The sequence below is a fragment of the Oncorhynchus mykiss genome, chromosome 10 (assembly GCF_057628025.1).
Source record: "Oncorhynchus mykiss isolate SJ-2025 chromosome 10, ASM5762802v1, whole genome shotgun sequence".
In the NCBI taxonomy this organism is placed as follows: domain Eukaryota; kingdom Metazoa; phylum Chordata; class Actinopteri; order Salmoniformes; family Salmonidae; genus Oncorhynchus; species Oncorhynchus mykiss.
In genome coordinates, this window is record NC_143031.1 from 73,095,275 (window position 1) to 73,118,503 (window position 23,229).

A 23,229-nucleotide genomic window follows, 5' to 3' on the forward strand; every position below is an offset into this window, starting at 1 on the left:
AATCAGTGTGTCATTGTTGTTCCTCTTGGTTATGAAGATCCAAAAACAAAAAAAAACTGGAAAATAAACCATAAATACAATACACAGCAAAATATGAAGTGGTTAAGGTTAGGAAAAGGGTTAGGATTAGTGAATGTGCTATCTTAACCTGCTACGACAATCCCTTTCTGTAGAAGTGGCGTGAAAAGAGTGTCCCTTCTTTCATTTATGACCACAATTAATTAACCCTGTAGGTACTGGTATTAACCATGATATCTGACTGTTTTTAACCCTGTAGGTACTGGTCTTCACATCAGCCTGATAATGGTGATGGCAAACACATACAGCAGCCTTCAATGTACACAACTTCCTCCTTCATTCTCTCTCTCTGTCTTTCTCTCACACACACTCACACATGCACATACACACATGCATACACATATTGTTGTATGTGTTTGTAGTTCAACATGAATTCAGTACATTTGACTTTGTGCATTCACATAACTTCCCATTAAAATATATTCTGCAGATATTTACATGCTCCAATTGAGTCCTGGTGATGACATTCTCAACAGTACCAAACCACCATTACATACACTGTATAGGAAGGAGGTGACTGTATCACCAATCAATGAGTGTAATAGAGATATCAAACAATGGTACTTAATAATATTTGACAGTCAGTCTTTGTTGTCAAGTTACAAATAAGCACAATATCAAATGCTCATATTTGACTGTTGTTACCTTATATGGGTCCCAAAAGAGGGAAGGGAAGTGGATATTTTCAGTGGTTCAACCAGCTGTCACTATAAAACTCCTCAACCAATCAGGTTGATCCTCACTGGTTAAGCATACCCACCCTCAATAACCACTTGGTGTAATCTTGTGGTGTAAAATCTATTGTATGGACATTATAATGACCCATGTTTGTAGTTTTGGATCTCCTCAACATGTTGATGTATATTTGTGAGTAAACAGAGGGTCCAAATCAGCAGAAAGGTGAAAGGAAGGAGGAGTTCTGGAAACTCCCTGAATTATCTTGGGGCGGTTACCTATGATATGTAATATATGTTACCAGCTAGTCTTTGTTCTCCACTTCCCCTCTATGATCTAGATCTTCCTGGTATGATAGTGTCCTGTCCATCATCACACATAGCAAGTCCCATTGCCTGGGCAGGAGGACTGTGTTGAGATATACTCTGGACAAGATGACCATGTAGAGACATGGAATGATTTATAATGTTCTGCAGAAAATGGTTTAACAACAACCACTGTAACGATCTCTTACACTCACACATGCAAACAAGTAAGTCAACTTGTTCTATTTTATGTATTAGCGTAGCCACAACTACCATTTCATCATTTTAATACTTCCCTATAGTTAAGGCAACATTGTTGAACATTTCTGAGGCCATCTATACCAAGCCAGATTTTGACCAATGTGGTTTGACGGAGGTGATATGGAGAAAAGGATTGTGGACATCTACATCAGTGCAGAGGCCCTGGGGGGAACGGTGAGATCAGCACTATGACACATCTGTCAGCTATGTGACAGTTACAACACCCTTACTGAGGAACGAGACCAACTACAGACAATCTAAGACAACCTGACTGAAGAGAGAGACCGGCTACAGACCAGTTACAACAACCTAACTGAGAAGAGAGACAAGCTACAGATCAGTTACAACACCCTGACTAAAGAGAGAGACCAGCTACAGATCAGTTACAACACCCTGACTAAAGAGAGAGACCAGCTACAGAGGAAGAGAGATGATTTTGAAGGTTGGTTCTACATCTCGACCAAGACTAAAAACTGGAGAGACAGCAGATCGGACTGTACCAACAGAGCTTTGAGGCCTCATTTATCAATACTACTATTACCTAACCCCTCATTTGTGTACACCCTGTTTTGTCCATAGTTTTCCACCATTTCAGTACGCTTCACTGCAGAAACGGCCAACAGAACCGGAGGAACCTTTACCGCCCGAGCCACCAACAATTCCAGATTCACTTCTTCCTTCCCTGCCAACATCTCCATGGTGACTGAGGGCGGTGCAGCCAACAGTACGGTGAGCCTCACGGCGCCCGCCAGCACCCCGTCAGGAACGGATGTACTGTAACCCTGTCCGTTGTCAGCAAAGTAAGGGTCTTGTTTCAAAACACTAAAATGCCCTCCTTTTTTCATATCCTCTCTCCCTCACAGCCACTGATTTGAAAAGGAATTGGTTGCTGTTAGCTACCAGTTGTTATCAGCTGCATCAGTTATCTGACTAAGCTCTCTTGCTCTCTCGCACTATCTATACCCTCTCCCTCTTCCTCCCCTTCTTAACTTCCTTCCTCCCTCCAGGTGACAGATTTTACCACTCTCCAGTGCGGGCTACCAGGCGTCTCCTCCAAAGGGCCAGGATTCTGGTCTAGAAGCACGGTTTTGAATGTTCCTACAGTTTGGTTTCGGTACTGCAGTTTATCAGATACTCGACCCAGAAATAGATTTTCCGTACACGGCCACATAGGAAAGTCAGATTAGAAAATTCCTAATAAGACACTTTAGTCAGAACCTTTGTGCACAAAACAATATTGTAATCTCAAATAGTTGTCGCTGAGGCCGATTTTTGTACTTTTTATAGTCACTCAATGACTGCCATGTTTTTGGATGACGTAATGATCTCGTTGCTGCTCAAATCAAATCAAATTGTATTGGTCACATACACATATTCACCAGATGTCAAATGCTGTGCAGTGCTCCCCCGATAAATGCGTTGGGCAGACCGTACCACCCTCTGGAGAGCCTCGTGCTGCTCCCTGTACCCACTGAGTGCTAGTGAGCATGTGATGTTGGGCAGACCGTACCACCCTCTGGAGAGCCTCGCTCTGCTCCCTGTACCCACTGAGTGCTAGTGAGCATGTGATGTTGGGCAGACCGTACCACCCTCTGGAGAGCCTCATGCTGCTCCCTGTACCCACTGAGTGCTAGTGAGCATGTGATGTTGGGCAGACCGTGCCACCCTCTGGAGAGCCTCGCTCTGCTCCCTGTACCCACTGAGTGCTAGTGAGCATGTGATGTTGGGCAGACCGTACCACCCTCTGGAGAGCCTCGTGCTGCTCCCTGTACCCACTGAGCGCTAGTGAGCATGTGATGTTGGGCTGTGTAAACCGGATGCAGTGCACGCTAACCAAGGTTGCCAGGTGCATGGTGTAGCCTCCCACACATTGGTGCGGCTGGCTTCCGGGTTGGATGCGCGCTGTGTTAAGAAGCAGTGCGGCTGGTTGGGTTGTGTATCGGAGGACGCATGACATTCAACCTTCGTCTCTCCCGAGCCCGTACGGGAGTTGTAGCGATGAGACAAGATAGTAGCTACTACAACAATTGGATACCACGAAAAAAATTGGGGAGAAAAAAGAAAAAGGGCTAAAAATTTAAATAAATAAAAAAATAAAAAAACATGCAGCTCCTAAAACTGGCAGCTCTCTGCCAACCTCCCCGACTGTGTCAGTGGGACAAGAATCATCTGCATCAGCCTATACCAGGGCAATAGGACCCTCAACACTTCTAGGGCAGTAGGCCCCAGGTCCAAGAATGCGACCAGGTTGGACTACAGCTTCACCTGCTGTTCAAAGAAGGTAGAGCTGGTGGTAGTGGACAGGTCAGGCAATGTGGGTGTGTGTCTGGGCTCAGTGAAGGACTCTGTGGGGGTGGTTGTGAGCTCTACAGCCCAAGGCCTTGGTTTCTCAAAAGCATTTTTTGTCTAAGTCCATCGTTTCAACAATAGGATCCTATTGTTCTCAGATGAATTTACCCTTAATATTATTTTGGGTAACCGGGCCCAGGTCACTGTCACCAACACTACAGCTGTAACTGTAGTTAGTACTACATCCACCCAGGTTTCTGTCACCAACACTACAGCTGTACCTGTAGTTAGTACTACATCCACCCAGGTCTCTGTCACCAACACTACAGCTGTACCTGTAGTTAGTACTACATCCACCCAGGTCTCTGTCACCAACACTACAGCTGTACCTGTAGTTAGTACTACATCCACCCTGGTCTCTGTCACCAACACTACAGTTGTACCTGTAGTTAGTACTACGTCCACCAGAGGGCCACCTTTGACTCTGTCCCTGTATCTAATGATTTGTGTGATGCTTTCTCTCCTCCTGTGGAATAGAGTAGAGCTGTAGAGTTGTATAATAGTTCATGTAGGTATGTATGTATGTAATATGATATAGAGTCATATAATGTATTAAATTATCAAACTAAGGCTGGTGGGAGTCATATCATGTAGTATATTATTAAACTAAGACTGGTATGAGTCATGTCATGTATTATTTTAACAGACTTAGGCTGGTGGGAGTATTATCATGTAGTATATTATCACACTAAGACTGGTGTGAGTCATATCATGTAGTATATATTCAAACTTAGGCTGGTGGGAGTCATACCATGTATTATATTATCTAACTAAGGCTGGTGGGAGTCACGTGGTGGCCAGTGTTTCTAATCCACTGTGGTTGACTGATAAAGAGTTTCACTATCATACAGTATGTCAAGGTGTGTTTATAATCGTTAAGGACTGGAGAGTTTTTCAGAAGAAAAATAAACTGAGTGGAGCTAAACAGGAAAACCTGGTTCAGTCTGCTTTCCACCAGACTCTGGGAGATTAATAAACCTTTCAACAGGACAATAACCTAAAACAGAAGACCAAATATACACTGGAGTTGCTTTCCAAGAAGACAGTCAATGTTCCTGAGTGGCCAAGTTACAGTTTTGACTTAAATCTACTTGAAAATCTATGGCAAGACCTGAAAACTGTTGTCTAGCAATGATCAAAAACCAATTTGACAAACTTAAAGAATTTTGAAAAGACTAATGGTCACGTTCCACAATCCAGGTGTGGAAAGCTCCTAGAGATTTACCAGGAAATACTCACAGCTGTTATCGCTGCCAAATGTGCTTCTACAAAGTATTGACTTAGGGATGTGAATACTTATGTAAAATCTATAGTATATTTAATTTTCAATACATTTGCAAACATTTCTAAAAACATGTTTTAACTTTGTCGTTATGGAGTACTTTGTGTAGTTGAGTGAGAGAAAAAATATATTTACTGCATTTTAAATTCAGTCTGTAACACAACAACATGTGTAAGAGGTCTAGGGGTGTCAAGGCACTCTGTATGTTAAACATGAATGCTCTAATTGTAAGTCTGCTAAATGACTAAAATGTAAGCGTAATAGTAAATAATGTATTGTGTAACTTTGGAGTCATTTTTATTGTAAATACGAATAGAATTCCATGATTAAAGATAATCATGAATGAATTGTGAATAATGATGAGTGAGAAATTTACAGAGGTATAAATATTATACCCCCCAAATGCTAACCTCCCCTATTATTGGTAATGGTGAGAGGTTAGCATGTCTTGGGGGTATGATATAAAATGCTAACCTCCACTATTATTGGTAATGGTGAGAGGTTATCATGTCTTGGGGGTATGATATAAAATGCTAACCTCCCCTATTATTGGTAATGGTGAGAGTTTAGCATGTCTTGGGGGTATGATAATAAATGCTAACCTCCCCTATTATTGGTAATGGTGAGAGGTTAGAATGTCTTGGGGGTATGATATAAAATGCTAACCTCCCCTATTATTGGTAATGGTGAGAGGTTAGCATGTCTTGGGGGTATGATATAAAATGCTAACCACCCCTATTATTGGTAATGGTGAGAGGTTAGCATGTCTTGGGGGTATGATATAAAATGCTAACCTCCCCTATTATTGGTAATGGTGAGAGGTTAGCATGTCTTGGGGGTATGATCCTCTGTAACTTTCTCACTCAACATTATTTACCATTCATTAAATTAAAGGTGACATTCTGTACAGTCACCCCATATGAAACATTTGATCTCCAATCCAAAACGCTGGCGTATAGAGCCAAATGAAAAGTTGTAGCTTCACTGTCAAAATAAATACGTAAGGGAGTGTACGTGAGATAAGAAAAGACAGAATGTAGAGTTCCCATAACTTGTTTGGTGACCCGTTACTCTACTCACAGAACCAAGGTTACAGCCATAGCCCAGCATTTTCATGTCTGTATTTATTCAAATGGATACAACTGGAGAGTAACTTCAAAAGATACTCATAGTATCTCTGAATCTTTGTGACATTCCTCCTCCAGACCTGATTGGGTGTTAGAAGGCTCCATTACAGCTGCTTCACTTTGTCACGTTTCCTGTTAGGACCGGCCTGAATCCCAGACCATAAATCTTCCTGAGTTAAAGAGTTACAACGGTCAACAGAATCATCTTAAATGGGATTTTCTTACATTTGCTTGTCATTATTAATATTCCAGGTCTTCCGGTGTGACCATGCTGAATAAGAGGTTAGACACCACAGTGTATTTCACAACAGGAGGATTTCAAACCAAACCAAATAGAAGGGATGTTATACCCTCTAAATAATCACACTCTCTATCCACCACATCTACATGTGTACTACATTTAGTGTGTATACTTTATACGCTTTATACATTAGGTGAAGTAGTCAAATCAAGGGCAGGTATTTATGACATAAGCTACTGAAAGAATGTTCATGCTAGTGTTGAAGAGCAGCATGATTGAAGTTGGGCCGAATGCTGCACCTGTTGAGGCAGGTCTGAGGGTGTTGGGGCTGGGTCTTGATCTTCCCATGTTGAGGCTGGGCTGGGTTGTTGATGTTGGGCCAAATGCTACCCCTTTCGAGGCAGGTGTGTGAGTGTTGAGGCTGGGCTGGGGGTTTTGAGACTGGGCCTGGTACTACCCCTGTTGAGACAGGTCTGAGTGTTTTGAGGCTGGTCCAGGTGCTGCCCCTGTTTAGGCTGGGGCTGATGCTGGTGGCCCTGTTAGGCCCTGTGTGCAGGGGCCTCCCGCTCTATTGCCCTGTAGGGTGAAAGGAACAGTACACATAAATAGCAACACAAGAATATAGATGGCGAGAGTAAACAGTACCTGAACATATAGAAGAGCATGTAGGCACTCCGGGCTCTGGTCCTCAGCACAGTGGCTTCATTGGACATTGACACCTGGCTGTCGTTACAGCAGAACCAGTTTCCACTGGCATGCAATATGTCACTAATGTAGTGCCCTGTGGAACAAGGAAGACAGACTAGAGGTCAAGGGTCACGCTATTGTGGGTAATAGAGTGTTTCGTAACAGTTAAACAGGTCATTTGGGAGGTATTTTATCTGTTACATGTGTCAAGTTTTGAAATCAGAGATAAACAAATACACATGGCATATAATTAGGCATGCAGTGCTTGTTGGGATGACACTTCACTCTGAAGCCTGCAGCCTTGCTAGCTTGGCCGAAATGGCTGTTGGAAGGTCTAATTATCACCTACCCCAGGGTTCCCCAAATGGCGGCCCGCGGGACAAATTTGGCCCAAGGATGATTTTATTTGGCCCCTATGTTTTCTGACCAAATAAAAGGTAATTGTTAAAAGACTGTAAAAACACCAGCAAATCAGCTCCAAGTGATTTTCATTTTGGAAATCTGTTTCAAAGTATTCCCACGCACAATAAAGAGATATTTGTGGTTGTACACAAATGTAAGCAAGGTTTGAAATGAGTCAAATATTATATCTGTTTGGCGTTCCTACGGTATATTTGCAGTCTACAAATTATTTGTAATTTTGTTCCACACCCCTTCCCATCTGGCTAAGAAAGAAAATGGACCCGAGGCTGAATCTAGTTGATGATCCCTGGCCTTCACCCTCGATAATTTTCACTCCCTCAGCTTTGGGATGCTTGTGTATACGGCAGAGGCACACGTGAACATGCAAATTGAGATCCAAGGAGAAGGGAGTGATTTGGAATTCAGCTGATGTCATATGTATTGTGCATCTGCATGTGTGTGTTTGATGGTATTTACTTACCGGAGTTTGCGGAGCCTCCCAAATGAGAGACTACGCCAGTCAGCTGGTAGTAACCATTCACTGACTGTACTGGCTTCTGCTTCTGTAAGAAAACACATGTGATCATAGGATTCTCATTTCCTCTACAGTCCACCACACTGTCTACAGTCTACTACAGTACTAGTCTACTACAGGTCTACTACTTCGTGTACTCTTCATAACTATCTCAGTGTTCTGTCATAACTTATTTTTCACTGGTTTCTCTCTCTCTCTCTCTCTCTCTCTCTCTCTCTCTCTCTCTCTCTCTCTCTCTCTCTCTCTCTCTCTCTCTCTCTCTCTCTCTCTCTCTCTCTCTCTCTCTCTCTCTCTCTCTCCTCACCACTGAGGCTGTCAGCAGCACTTTCCCTGGTTCCTGCTCATTTGAATCTGAGGGATCAAATATACATATAAGGAGCTGTGAAAACGTGGTCACTTGTCTGAATTGCTCTGGACTAAAACAGCTCCCATACATCACTAAAAATGTCCGAGAAGCATTTTAAATTGCAGCTTCCAGCTTCTCTGTCAGCAGGACCGTTCTGGGAGTGGGTGGTTTGTGTGGTGTTGGAGCAAGAATAGTGTTATGGTGCCATGACCTACCTGAACAGCAGAGGGCGCTGTCTTTGGCCTCTCCAGGTGGTCTGGAGACTTGGCTGGCGAGGGTCTGGGGGATGGACCCCTGGATGCTGGGGGCCTGGTTGGTGAGGGCCTGTGGGCTGGCACTGTGCAGGTGTGGCACCATGTCCCCACAGAGGGTGGAGAGCCTCAGCTCCGAAGGAAACAAAAGAGGAGCCTCCAGCTTCTCCAACCCCCCAGGTCCTCCAAACCTCTTCAGATGCAGAACCAGCACACTGCCCAGAAAGAGAGAGGAAGAGAGATGAACAGACAGACAATGAAACCAGTCAACAAAATAACAGATGAGTGAAATTTGTTTGGCGGTGCTCACCTCTAAGTCCTACAACCTGCTCAGGAAGGTAACTACTCCTAAAGGCTCAGGACATTAAACACTGCTAGTACTATGAGAGGTTATAAAGGGACAACTCACAGAGGCAGTGTGTGGAACTGCTCCACCTTTGAGGCGTGGAGGCCTTTACAGCCCTCACATGTGAATTCAACCTGTTCACTCTGGTTAGAAACAAAAGCATTACATAATGAATGATACCACTACAATAATAAGATAAGATAGCGTATTCTGAGGCAGTGGGCAGCTTGCCCTGGGTGTTAGTCTCTACATGCAGGGCTGAGCCCTAAGTGCTGACTTTGAAAGTGAGTGCTAGGCTGTTCAGCAAGGTGCGCTCAGGGCTGATGTCCAATGAGAGGTGGTTGTAGTCCTCTCTGGTGGACGACTCGCGCCCACAGCTTCAGAAGCAGGACAAAGAGAAGAAAAATGCATCAAGTCTGTTTCTGTTTCAGGTCTCTACAATGTTTCTGTTATGCCATGTGTTTTGTAATATTAATATATACTGTATATATATATATATATATATATATATATATATATAGAAAGATCATGTTCTCAGTACATACACTACAACCAATGGGATCTCTTACCTGGTACATGTGCGCACCGACACAAGCTGGAACTCCAGCTGGGAAACAGGGCAGGTATAGTTCATCCCAAGTGTCTTCAGAATCATGCCCTCCTCCTTCAGCTGGCACAGCATATTGACGAGTAACTCGTGTGCGTCCTATGATGAGGAAGAGAAAGAAACACACCAAGATAAAAGCAAATTAAAAAGAGAAAATGAACCCTTGCAAGAAGAGCACTCGTACACAAGAGAGTAGTGCCTCAGTTACCTGTTGCGTGTCCCCCAGATACTTCAAATCGTATCCCGACAAGGAGTACTTGACCTTCCACATGAGGTCTGCTTTTGAGGCCTGGTTTGCCACACTGTCAGGTAGACCCGAACGGTGCACATCAGACAGACACCTGTAGGGGAGACAGAGAGTAAGTTAGCAGCCGACTGGATGGTGTCAACCTACTGGCTTACGCCTGAAGAGGCAGGTGAGTAAATACAAATATGTTTTATCTAGTGGCACCCCATCATTAGAAATGTTTCATTGGATTTGATGCAATTTCACCATTGAGGACAGACAATGAAGCCAAACAACAAAAATGTATTGTTTATTCTCCTAAGATATTTGGTTTGGATACTGCTCTCAATTCAAGAGCATTTAAAAAAACTACCACATTTCCCACGGTAAGGTGGAATGTTCAGTCAATGAGCATTATGGGTCATGTAGTCATTCTACACTTTCCAAATTGGCCTACAAAATGCCTACATCATAATCAGTGTGTTATTGTTGTTCTTCTTGGTTATGAAGATTCCAAAAACAAAAAGAAACTGGAAAATAAACCAAAAATACAATACACAGCAAAATATGAAGTGGTTAAGGTTAGGAAAAGGGTTAGGATTAGTGAAAGTGCTATCTTAACCTGCTACGACAATCCCTTTCTGTAGAAGTGGCGTGAAAAGAGTGTCCCTTCTTTAATTCATGACCACAATTAATGGGTGTGTGGGGTGAGTGTCTGCTTTTGAGCCTTCCCTTACCTGAGCAGGTTGGAGAAGGGGGAGGAGCTCCAGAGTTGTTCCTGGTGCAGGATTTCCTTTGAGAAGGACGGCAGGATCAGGAGGCACTGCAGGGTGGCGTTAAGGAAGCAAGTGTTGCCAATGTTAGGCAACCTGTGAAGAAGAAGCAGCCATCAGTACACACATAGAGATTAATCATAAACCTTCACATCTCTATAAAGTGATGATAATGGTAGGGGATAAGGGATACATTATATTTAACACAAAGAAGTGGATGTCCTTTAGACCAAGATTGACATAATTCATGGGTTTATAAATATCTAATAAAACGGACATGCTAGATAGTAAGCCTTATCCCCATAGTATATCAGACACTGATCTCTAAACAATAAAGAACTTATATTCAATGCATTTGCAGTGTGTTGTGGTTTACCCAAGAAGTTCCATGTTGACCAGTTCCCCCCGTTCTCCTCTGGCCCCCTGGGTCTCTTCTGACCCTCTGGTGGCTGAGCTGGCCCTGGGAAGAGTCATGCTTCTGGTGGCTGAGCTGGCCCTGGGAAGAGTCATGCTTCTGGTGGCTGAGACTGGTCTCTGGGGCATTGGACTAGAGTGTTCCTGAAGAGACAGAGATCTGGAGGAAGGAGAGAAACAGGTCTAACACCTTCAACACAGAGATATTATCACTCTACACAGTCTCTCTATTAAATACTGTACTGTACTATAAACACAGCTGAGTACTGCTGTCCATATAAATGCAGTGTACCAAGTAGACCAGGCCAATAGGTTAGTACTCTCTTTATCCACTAGATGTAGACAGAAGAGCCTAAAACTACAGTTTGAGGAAAATAACTTTCTGGGACTGTGTTTATCAAGTGTCTCAGAGTAGGAGTCGGATCTAGGACCAGTTTTGCATTTTAGATCATAGATCAATGAATCAGATTATTATGGACAGAGAGGACCTGATCCTAGATTAGCACTCATACTGTTGATTAACACTGACCCTGGTCTGGTAGCACTAAATCCAAATCTCCAAAGAGACTCTAGGATGGCACTGTACTTTATGTTTGGATTACCTGACTGTTGTGCCCTCCTGACTGGTGTCTCCATGACGGTCCAGAGGGTTGGTAGGAGAGGGAGAACTAGGGTGGGACACCACTGGAGAGGATTTCACTGGGGAAGGGTTTTTGGCAGGTGACCGGGGTACAGAGGGTTGTTTAGCAGGAGAGCAAGGCCGAGAGGAACATTTAACAGGAGAGGGAGGTGGATGGAGGGAGGAGAGTTGGTCAGAGGGTGAGGGGTCAGAGGTAGCGGAGCCATTCCGTTCAGAACAGTCAGATGGAATTAGAGAGGGGGATGAAGTGCCCCTCTCCTTCTTCTTTCTTGTCTTCTGCTCCACATCAACTGAATTTGCTTTCTGACGTTTTTTCTGTTGACAAGAAAATGTGATAGTGCTAAATACTTTCCCCCCAGATCCCCAGCCAATGGAAGAGGGGGGTCATAAGAGTAGGAAGAGGTTGGCCTAAATGGAGAATCATAGGTATCTATCCAAAACCTCAAATAACACAGTATAGACAGGTTACATTGAGTGACATTTGCAATAGCCGAACTTCATGTACATCTCATGTACACTTTTTACGTATTCGTCAATCAGAATGTAATTTTACTTTTATTCTTCCCACTAGGTTTAAGAGAAAAATACTACTCCAGAATTATAGTAGTTGTTAATTGATTAAATGACCTGATTTCATACCTTTTTGCACCAGCAGAAACAAGCCATGTCGATAACCAATGAAGACTGATACATTTCCACATTAACCCATTGTTCAAATTGGCTTTAAGACCATTGTGATGTCATCGGTCATGTATGACACCACCACCTGGCAACCCAATCTATAACATTTTAAAATATATTGTTCAATGAACAAATCTGTTTTACTGAAGAGCAAAGTTATGCAGTATACATACAATATTGTAGATAATATGCTCCATTGTATTCTTGTTTCTTTTTACATTCATTTTTTGTATGTTGTTTCATTAAACGTACGACCACAATAAAGGCATTTTAAGTGCCTTCATCTTCATCTTCATAGTTTTTTGATAGCTTCCATGTTGTTTTTGGTTTGGTTATCGGTTTATTTAAATGCTAAATGCTTTTTCTCTTATTCACCAGCAGATGGACAAAGGGTTGGTTTAAAAGAATGTGAACAGGTGGTAGAGATTTAGCCTAAACCTCAAACAACAATCCAGATTGGTTAGGGACAGTTTTCCATATTCAATCTTGCCCTGAGGGCAGCTCTGTCTCAAGGACATAATGAATGTGATTGGTTCAATTAAAGCTCAATGGTCAGTGGGCAGAGCTTACAGTGCCCAGTGCGTGTTAAATACACTTGCTAGGTGATAAATTGGTGTTGAATGGAAGGCGTAACACAAGGTTGCTGGCATGAATTTTGTTTTCTAACGTCACTCCAACCCCTAAACAATTATTCTTACCTAAACTTAACCCAACCCTAGCTAGAGTCCCAGGTCTGTTTAGTGCTGTCTTGCCAACTCCTACTAGCTAGAGTCCCAGGTCTGTTTAGTGCTGTCTTGCCAACTCCTACTAGCTAGAGTCCCAGGTCTGTTTAGTGCTGTCTTGCCAACTCCTACTAGCTAGAGTCCCAGGTCTGTTTAGTGCTGTCTTGCCAACTCCTACTAGCTAGAGTCCCAGGTCTGTTTAGTGCTGTCTTGCCAACTCATACTAGCTAGAGTCCCAGGTCTGTTTAGTGCTGTCTTGTCAACTCCTACTAGCTAGAGTCCCAGGTCTGTTTAGTGCTGTCTTGCCAACTCCTACTAGCTAGAGTCCCAGGTCTGTTTAGTGCTGTCTTGTCAACTCCTACTAGCTAGAGTCCCAGGTCTGTTTAGTGCTGTCTTGCCAACTCCTACTAGCTAGAGTCCCAGGTCTGTTTAGGGCTGTCTTGTCAACTCCTACTAGCTAGAGTCCCAGGTCTGTTTAGTGCTGTCTTGTCAACTCCTACTAGCTAGAGTCCCAGGTCTGTTTAGTGCTGTCTTGCCAACTCCTCCAGTGGTTCTTTCTTAAAAACTTGCGGGCTGCCGCAGAATTCTATGGCACATTATTTATTATTTAAGTGTCAAGACATTGTTGCCATTAACGCTCGTTAGAGCTAGTTTGACCACCAGAGTGCATCTTTGAGAAACATTTGACCGTTTTTAATATGAAACTAATCGTTGGATAACAGATCTGCTCTCGGAACTCATTTACACACGTTACTGTGTGTGTTTCGATTCTCTCTCTCTCGCACAAACACACACATACACGCTCACCCTCTATAACCACTCTTTATATTTACAGTGGTGATGGACAGCTGGAGGCATTTCGTGGTGAATTCTGAAAACAAGCCAACCTAACTCAGAAATACATTTCACTGGTTGCCGTGGTGAATAATCCAATAATAATTGGTTGGACACATGAAAGGAAACAAAGAGTTTACCGGAAACTCAAAATGAAAATACTTGCAGATCAATTCAGATCAACAAATTACAATAGTAGATCTAATTACATTTAGAGGATTCTAAATTAATATCTAATGGGCTTTTATATAATGATAATGCAGGGATAATAATACATTCATATATTTGTAGGGGTTGGGCAAATCTGGTTTTAGAGTACTTAAACATTGAATACATTGAAGTTTGCCCATTTTGGCCTTTAGGCTACACTTTACAATAGGACTCATCTCTGACTGCCTGCAACATCTACAGTGGTACAATATAAATATATTTTTGAATTACTTTTTAAAAATGTATATGTTTATTAAGTTGTCTTGCTTTTCTCAGAGCAGCACAAAACGGTGCTGAAATAGTTGACCATACGCAGGTAGGCTTTTGCTTCAAATCCTATTGTAACAATTGGATGTCATTGGGAGTTTCAGTAAGCAACAATTTGTTGCCTTCATTAGCCTACTTTATTCTTAAAATAACTCCAGCACATAAAAGAGAAAGGAGCCTTAATTAATTAAACAATAAAGTGATTTAATTCACAAATGCATTTGACTGTACTTAATATTGGCCATCAACCAGAAACACACCGTGGTAGAAACATGTTATTGATTATTCTTTTATTTTTTACTATTTCAAAATGCACACGTTTAATAAGCTACTGTGCAGTCTGACAAGTAAACATAGCCCACAGTACATAGTAAACATGGCCCACAGTACATAGTAAACATAGCCCACAGTACATAGTAAACATGGTCCACAGTACATAGTAAACATAGCCCACAGTACATAGTAAACATGGTCCACAGTACATAGTAAACATAGCCCACAGTACATAGTAAACATAGCCCACAGTACATATTAAACATAGCCCACAGTACATAGTAATCATGGCAAAGATGCTTAATTCCTTACATAAGGGAGAGCAGGCCATGTCAAGACTTTCTCAGTGACCTCAAGTACTCATTAATAACTCTGTCTTGAATGTTTTTTCGGGATGCATCAGTCTTGGTCACAGTATTAATGATGAACACCTGGAGGTTCACTGGTCAACCACATTTGCCTCGGGATCCATCCCAGTTGGGGCGGCATGTAGTCTAGTGGTTAGAGCATTGGGCCAGTAACCGGAAGGTTGTTGAATCAAATCCTTGAGCTGACAAGGTAAAAATCTGTTGTTCTGTCCCTGAACAAGGCAGTTAACCCACTGTTCCTAGGACGTCATTGTAAATAAGAATTTGTCTTAAATGACTTGCCTAGTTAAATAAAAAATACAAGTATCTGTCTCTACAAATAATGGGTGATACTGATTCACGTGCACCTTCATCAGATGAGCAGAATGGTACTGCTCTGCGCCCCCAGCGATTGTGGTATCCTATAATAGAAATGGTAGATCAATTAAGAATGAAAAGTGACTCCGACACACACATTCTGCATAATGAAACATGTTTTAAGAATGTAGCAAAACCAACCGCTTTCATGGGAACCATGTGTTTTATGGGTGTGGCCCGTTGTCCAGCCCTTTGTCCACCGATCTCCATGGATGGTTGTCTGCATGGTTGTTTGCTCTGCAAAAACACATTCATGTTTTTAGTACACAAGTATCGATTGTATTACACAGTATGCCTACACATGGACAGACTATATAAAAAAATAAAATAAGTAAATGCATTGAAACCAAAAAAACTTTAGTTTTGGTGATCCTCTCAGCTCTGGCTCATTTTCTCAAGTCCTCTGGTGGGTACAGTCCTAACCCTGGAACATATAGCACCATAGAATGGGTGGAGTTTGGGGCAGGTAGAAGAGTACTGGAAAGGTGTGACTTTCAGGTTACTATAGGCCGTAAGTATACAGCAGATCGCCGAATGTCCTCACTTTGATTATGCTGTAAGAACATACTGTAACACCATGACCAGGATGTCTATTCATTTAAGTGAGCAGATTGGGGCTTTCAGGGGGAACAGACAATCTACTGGAGACATTTCAAAAATACTGGTAGACTTTAGGATTTTTGTCATGTCATCCAGGTCAGGATAACCAATTATATATACAAAGTACTAACCCTGACTCTCGTTTTTTAAGTGTTCATAGGTCTCGGTCTATATATTCCTGGTGGGTTTTTTTCACAAACAATGCTTATTTTATTTAATATACGCTCTTCACACACCATGCTTACTTGAGACCAAAACTAGGGATCAATTGTAAAGTCGTGCAAGTTGGGTGAATTTTCAGCCTACATTAGCCAGGCTATGAAGAGTCTATTCTCCTGCTAATATTTCATCATGTGTGGATGGCTTCTTTTCTATTCCAATGTATTGAATGAATGTATTAATTACTGTAATTTATCATTCTCATTCTCAAAGGTGAGTTCACAATCTCATTTTCATGTTCATGTTTAAAAAATATTGATATTTTGGAGATGATTTTGTTTTCAAATAACTGAAAATGTGCGGTTTTAATTTGATTAAAGGGGAAAAGGCCATTCATGAACATGGGGTTAGACAATAGGCCCTTTTAATTTTGTCTGGCTTGCCATTCCAAATCAAATTAAATATTTTTTCTCATATAATTTACAGGTCGCTAGGTGTAGGCAAAACCATAAAGTAGGTAAACTGTGATATGACTAAAGAGTTAATCAGGGTGATTCTTCCACAAATAGACAGGTATTTTCATCAAGTACAGGAGATGGAGTTCCTCACAGGTGTGCCTGGCATGGATTGTGACTCAATCTCATTCCTCGTCAATGCATCATTTTTATTATATTGAACTTGGCAAGTCAGTTAAGAACAAATTCTTATTTTCAATGACAGCCTAGGAACAGTGGGTTAACTGCCTTGTTCAGGGGCAGATCAACAGAAGTTTACCTTGTCAGCTCAGGGATTTGATCTTGCAACCTTTCAGTTACTAGTCCAACGCTCTAACCTCTAGGATACCTGCCACCCCATGACTCTCTGCATGAATCTCCGACCAATGCCGCCTGACTCTCCGCTAATGACGTGACACTCCGCCAATAATTACATTTAGAGGACTGGAAGATTCTAAATTAATATCTAAGCAACATTTTTTGTTGGGGCAAATCTGATCTGTGAGAATTCTGTGTATTTTTGGGGTGTGCGTGCAGGACAGAGAAATAGCAATTCCTACACTATTGTTCTAAATTCAATCACCTTCTTCAATAGGGGCACAAGGAGAACCAGATGCAGACACAGGAGGCAGATGGTTCGAGCCCAATATATTTATTAACAATCCAAAGGGGGAAGGCAAGATAATAGTCATGGACAAGCAAAAGGTCAAAACCAGTTCAGAGATCCAGAGGTACAGACTGGCGGCAGGCTCGAGGTCAGGGCAGACAGAATGGTCAGGCAGGCGGGAATGGAGTCCAGAAAACAGGCAAAGGTCAAAACCAGTTCAGAGATCCAGAGGTCTATACCGCCCATTCAATGACAGCATTAATTCAGGTAGAGACACATTAGGGTTGGGACCCAAAAGAATAATAAGTGCAGGGAGAAGACACAGGTACAGACGTATATAAGAGTTGAGGTTAGAAGTAGAAGTTACTGTATTTGAGCACACTCACACTCGCACACGCACACACACACACACACACACACACACACACATAACAGGTGAGATTACCCTGTAGTACTATATCTTTATTTGTCCCAATCCTGGATGAAACAGTAAAACACATTATCAAAGATCTTTAATCATTTGTGATTCAGTACATGTTCAGTGGTGGGAGAGACCCTCTGGAGTTGCTGCACTGCTGTGTGTTCTCCTACTGGCTGGGATCATAGGCCTGTCTGTCTACTGTGAGTTTAGTATGTTGTCACTGAGACTTCAGTTGCCTACTTAATTATAATTACTCATTAATGGTGTTTTTGTTACATGTTTGATTAACTTTTCCTTTATACAGATGGAGTCACTGTTGATCATGACTCAACAGAGAGAGACCAGCTACAGACCAGTTACAACAACCTGACTAAAGAGAGAGGCCAGCTACAGTCCAGTTACAACAACTTGACTGAATAGAGAGACCAGCTTCAGACCAGTTACAACAACCTGACTGAATAGAGAGACCAGCTTCAGACCAGTTACAGCAACCTGACTGAATAGAGAGACAAGCTTCAGACCAGTTACAACAACCTGACTGAAGAGAGAGACCAGTTAGAGACCAGATACAACAACCTGACTAAAGTGAGAGACCAGCTTCAGACCAGTTACAACAACCTGACTGAATAGAGAGACCAGCTACAGACCAGTTACAGCAACCTGACTAAAGAGAGAGACAAGCTTCAGACCAGTTACAACAACCTGACTGAATAGAGAGACCAGCTTCAGACCAGTTACAACAACTTGACTGAATAGAGAGACCAGTTAGAGACCAGATACAACAACCTGACTAAAGTGAGAGACCAGCTTCAGACCATTTACAACAACCTGACTGAATAGAGAGACCAGCTACAGACCAGTTACAACAACCTGACTAAAGAGAGAGGCCAGCTACAGTCCAGTTACAACATCCTGACTAAAGAGAGAAACCAGCTACAGACCAGTTACAACAACCTGACTAAAGAGAGAGACCAGCTACAGACCAGTTACAACAACCTGACTAAAGAGAGAGGCCAGCTACAGTCCAGTTACAACATCCTGACTAAAGAGAGAAACCAGCTACAGACCAGTTACAACAACCTGACTAAAGAGAGAGACCAGCTACAGACCAGTTACAACATCCCGACTAAAGAGAGAGGCCAGCTACAGACCAGTTACAACATCCTGACTGAATAGAGAGACCAGCTTCAGACCAGTTACAACAACCTGACTGAATAGAGAGACCAGCTTCAGACCAGTTACAACAACTTGACTGAATAGAGAGACCAGCTACAGACCAGTTACAACAACCTGACCGAATAGACAGACCAGCTACAGACCAGTTACAATAACCTGACTGAATAGAGAGACCAGCTTCAGACCAGTTACAACAACCTGACTGAATAGACAGACCAGCTACAGACCAGTTACAGCAACCTGACTAAAGCGAGAGACCAGCTACAGACCAGATACAACAACCTGACTGAATAGAGAGACCAGCTTCAGACCAGTTACAACAACCTGACCGAATAGACAGACCAGCTACAGACCAGTTACAACAACCTGACTGAATAGAGAGACCAGCTTCAGACCAGTTACAACAACCTGACCGAATAGACAGACCAGCTACAGACCAGTTACAACAACCTGACTGAATAGAGAGACCAGCTTCAGACCAGTTACAGCAACCTGACTGAATAGAGAGACAAGCTTCAGACCAGTTACAACAACCTGACTGAAGAGAGAGACCAGTTAGAGACCAGATACAACAACCTGACTAAAGTGAGAGACCAGCTTCAGACCAGTTACAACAACCTGACTGAATAGAGAGACCAGCTACAGACCAGTTACAGCAACCTGACTAAAGAGAGAGACAAGCTTCAGACCAGTTACAACAACCTGACTGAATAGAGAGACCAGCTTCAGACCAGTTACAACAACTTGACTGAATAGAGAGACCAGTTAGAGACCAGATACAACAACCTGACTAAAGTGAGAGACCAGCTTCAGACCATTTACAACAACCTGACTGAATAGAGAGACCAGCTACAGACCAGTTACAACAACCTGACTAAAGAGAGAGGCCAGCTACAGTCCAGTTACAACATCCTGACTAAAGAGAGAAACCAGCTACAGACCAGTTACAACAACCTGACTAAAGAGAGAGACCAGCTACAGACCAGTTACAACAACCTGACTAAAGAGAGAGGCCAGCTACAGTCCAGTTACAACATCCTGACTAAAGAGAGAAACCAGCTACAGACCAGTTACAACAACCTGACTAAAGAGAGAGACCAGCTACAGACCAGTTACAACATCCCGACTAAAGAGAGAGGCCAGCTACAGACCAGTTACAACATCCTGACTGAATAGAGAGACCAGCTTCAGACCAGTTACAACAACCTGACTGAATAGAGAGACCAGCTTCAGACCAGTTACAACAACTTGACTGAATAGAGAGACCAGCTACAGACCAGTTACAACAACCTGACCGAATAGACAGACCAGCTACAGACCAGTTACAATAACCTGACTGAATAGAGAGACCAGCTTCAGACCAGTTACAACAACCTGACTGAATAGACAGACCAGCTACAGACCAGTTACAGCAACCTGACTAAAGCGAGAGACCAGCTACAGACCAGATACAACAACCTGACTGAATAGAGAGACCAGCTTCAGACCAGTTACAACAACCTGACCGAATAGACAGACCAGCTACAGACCAGTTACAACAACCTGACTGAATAGAGAGACCAGCTTCAGACCAGTTACAACAACCTGACCGAATAGACAGACCAGCTACAGACCAGTTACAACAACCTGACTGAATAGAGAGACCAGCTTCAGACCAGTTACAGCAACCTGACTGAATAGAGAGACCAGCTATAGACCAGTTACAGCAAGTTGACTAAAGAGAGAGACAAGCTTCAGACCAGTTACAACAACCTGACTGAATAGAGAGACCAGCTTCAGACCAGTTACAACAACCTGACTGAAGAGAGAGACCAGTTACAGACCAGATACAACAACCTGAATAAAGAAAGAGAGCAGTTACAAACCAGATACAACAACCTGAATAAATAGAGAGACCAGCTACAGACCAGATACAACAACCTGACTGAAGAGAGAGACCAGCTACAGACCAGATACAACAACCTGACTGAAGAGAGAGATTGAATAGAGAGAGAGATGGAGGGGAGAGGTGAGCGAATAGAGAGACAGAGGGGAGGGAGGAAGGGGGGGAGGGAGGGAGGGAGGGTGGGAGGGAGGGGGGAGGGAGGGGTAGAGAGAGAGAGAGTTAGAGAGGGAGTGAGGGAGAAGAGAGCGAGGGAGGCGAGAAAGAAGAGAGGGAGGGAGGGGAGAGAAGAGAGAGGGAGCGAGGGGAGAGGTGAGAGAGAAAAGAGAGGGAGGAGGGAGAGAGGTGAGAGAGAAGAGAGAGAGTGAGAGAGAGAGAGGGGGGCAGACCTGGTGATCATAAACAGCATAGAGGAACAGTTGAGAGAGAGAGGGGGGAGAGTGAGAGAGGACAGAGGAAGGGAGGGGGAGAGAGGAGAGAGGGAGGGGAGAGAGGTAAGGGGGAGGGGGAGAGAGGTGAGAGAGAAGAGAGAGAGAAGGAGAGAGGGGAGAGAGGGAGGGGAGAGGTGAGAGAGAGAGAGAGGTTGACAGTGTTTGAACAAGTATTTTCATCAGTACACTTATATTTGGGAAGTATTTTAAAATATATTCAAAGTGACAGTTTGTCTTCAACCTCCACCTGAGAGTCTGGATTGGTCTGACTGACTCTTTTACTGAGGGTGAGATATTTTACCATTTTACCTTGTGATATGGAGATACAAAACAACAATGATGTATTGCTTCCAATCATATTCATCAAAATGTATGTTTAAAACATGGATGTAATTCAATGAGAACTAGAGATGTATTATAGATAGCAGGTAATATTGACACATTAAAATGTAATTGAAAGAGTAAAATAAAAAATGTGTTGATGGTCTTGATAATGGTCTTATCATCTTACAGAGTGTGTCTTTTAAGCTGTGAAAACATAGGACTGTATATAATTGAGGAGGATGTTTTTACCACATTGTCCGACTGTCTGGTTCTCTGTGTTGTTTAGTTACTGGGGGAAAGGACAACCTGATGATAGAGTGCAGGAGGACTGTGTTGAGATTTACTATGGTCGTTCCCCTTAAAGTTCCCCTTTAAATCTTCAGATTAAGATGCCGACAGATTTCTCACCTCTGTCAAACCTTATTGGTCATATCTGTCTTGGTATAGATGGACTCACACATTTTAAACTCTGTTTTCTGACTATGGATACAGTGCCTTAAAGCAGGGTTTTCCAAACCCTTCTTGGTGAACTTAATGTGTTTTGCCCTACACTGCACAGCTGATTCAAATAACCAACTCATCATCTAGCTTTGATGATTTGAATCAGCTGTGTAGTGTTGTGGTAAAAAACTAAACGTTCAACCAGAGGAGGCCCCCAGTACAGAGTGTCTGAGTCTGAAGATGACTGCTTTTAAACCTGTTGAAGGTGGGGATTTGTGGAACAGAAACATGTCCTGGCTGGTTATACAGTAACATGTCCTGGCTTGTTATACAGTAACATGTTCAGGCTGGTTATACAGTAACATGTCCTGGCTGGTTATACAGTAACATGTCCTGGCTGGTTATACAGTAACATGTCCTGGCTGGTTATACAATAACATGTCCTGGCTGGTTATACAGTAACATGTCCTGGCTGGTTATACAGTAACATGTCCTGGCTGGTTATACATTAACATGTCCTGGCTGGTTATACAATAACATGTCCTGGCTGGTTATACAGTAACATGTTCTGGCTGGTTATACAGTAACATGTCCTGGCTGGTTATACAGTAACATGTCCTGGCTGGTTATACAATAACATTCCCTGGCTGGTTATACAGTAACATATCCTGGCTGGTTATACAGTAACATGTCCTGGCTGGTTATACAGTAACATGTCCTGGCTGGTTATACAATAACATTCCCTGGCTGGTTATACAGTAACATATCCTGGCTGGTTATACAGTAACATGTCCTGGCTGGTTATACAGTAACATATCCTGGTTATACAGTAACATGTCCTGGCTGGTTATACAGTAACATGTCCTGGCTGGTTATACAGTAACATGTCCTGGCTGGTTATACAGTAACATGTCCTGGCTGGTTATACAGTAACATGTCCTGGCTGGTTATACAGTAACATGTCCTGGCTGGATATAGAGTAACATATCCTGGCTGGTTATACAGTAACATGTCCTGGCTGGTTATACAGTAACATGTCCTGGCTGGTTATACAGTAACATATCATCCTCCAAGCACCAGGCCTCCTGTAGGTCTCCCCAGCCTGGTGGGTCCTGTGGCAGCCCCACTAACCAGGCTGTCTCTCCGTCTCCTCCCTCCAGGTCCTCCCGGCTATCCTGAGCAGCCAGAGCTTCCCGTCTGTCCTGAGCTGCCAGAGCCGCCCGTCTGTCCTGAGCTGCCAGAGCCGCCCGTCTGTCCTGAGCTGCCAGAGCCGCCCGTCTGTCCTGAGCTGCCAGAGCCGCCCGTCTGTCCTGAGCTGCCAGAGCCGCCCGTCTGTCCTGAGCTGCCAGAGCTTCCCGTCTGTCCTGAGCTGCCAGAGCTTCCCGTCTGTCCTGAGCTGCCAGAGCCGCCCGTCTGTCCTGAGCTGCCAGAGCCGCC

General features: G+C 43.1%; 1 protein-coding gene and 2 pseudogenes across 1 annotated transcript; 2 read left to right on the forward strand and 1 right to left on the reverse strand.

The window, feature by feature from the left end:
• Nucleotides 1-6,059: 6,059 nt before the first annotated feature.
• LOC110514144 (ubiquitin carboxyl-terminal hydrolase 37) lies at nucleotides 6,060-14,027 on the reverse strand. Its single transcript, XM_090187840.1, has 11 exons — nucleotides 13,756-14,027; nucleotides 11,508-11,860; nucleotides 10,868-11,065; nucleotides 10,456-10,587; nucleotides 9,701-9,833; nucleotides 9,455-9,591; nucleotides 9,163-9,262; nucleotides 8,949-9,028; nucleotides 8,504-8,754; nucleotides 7,889-7,970; nucleotides 6,060-7,099 (listed from the first exon to the last, which is right to left on the reverse strand). The coding sequence occupies exons 3-11, from the start codon at nucleotides 11,032-11,034 to the stop codon at nucleotides 7,087-7,089; spliced, it is 1,095 nt and encodes a 364-aa protein (XP_090043966.1). The 5' UTR covers nucleotides 11,035-11,065; nucleotides 11,508-11,860; nucleotides 13,756-14,027; the 3' UTR covers nucleotides 6,060-7,086.
• Nucleotides 14,028-16,611: 2,584 nt separating this feature from the next.
• Nucleotides 16,612-23,229, forward strand: part of LOC149980194 (uncharacterized) — a 57,556-nt pseudogene continuing 50,938 nt past the window's right edge.
• Nucleotides 18,934-21,554, forward strand: LOC149980195 (uncharacterized; annotated as a pseudogene).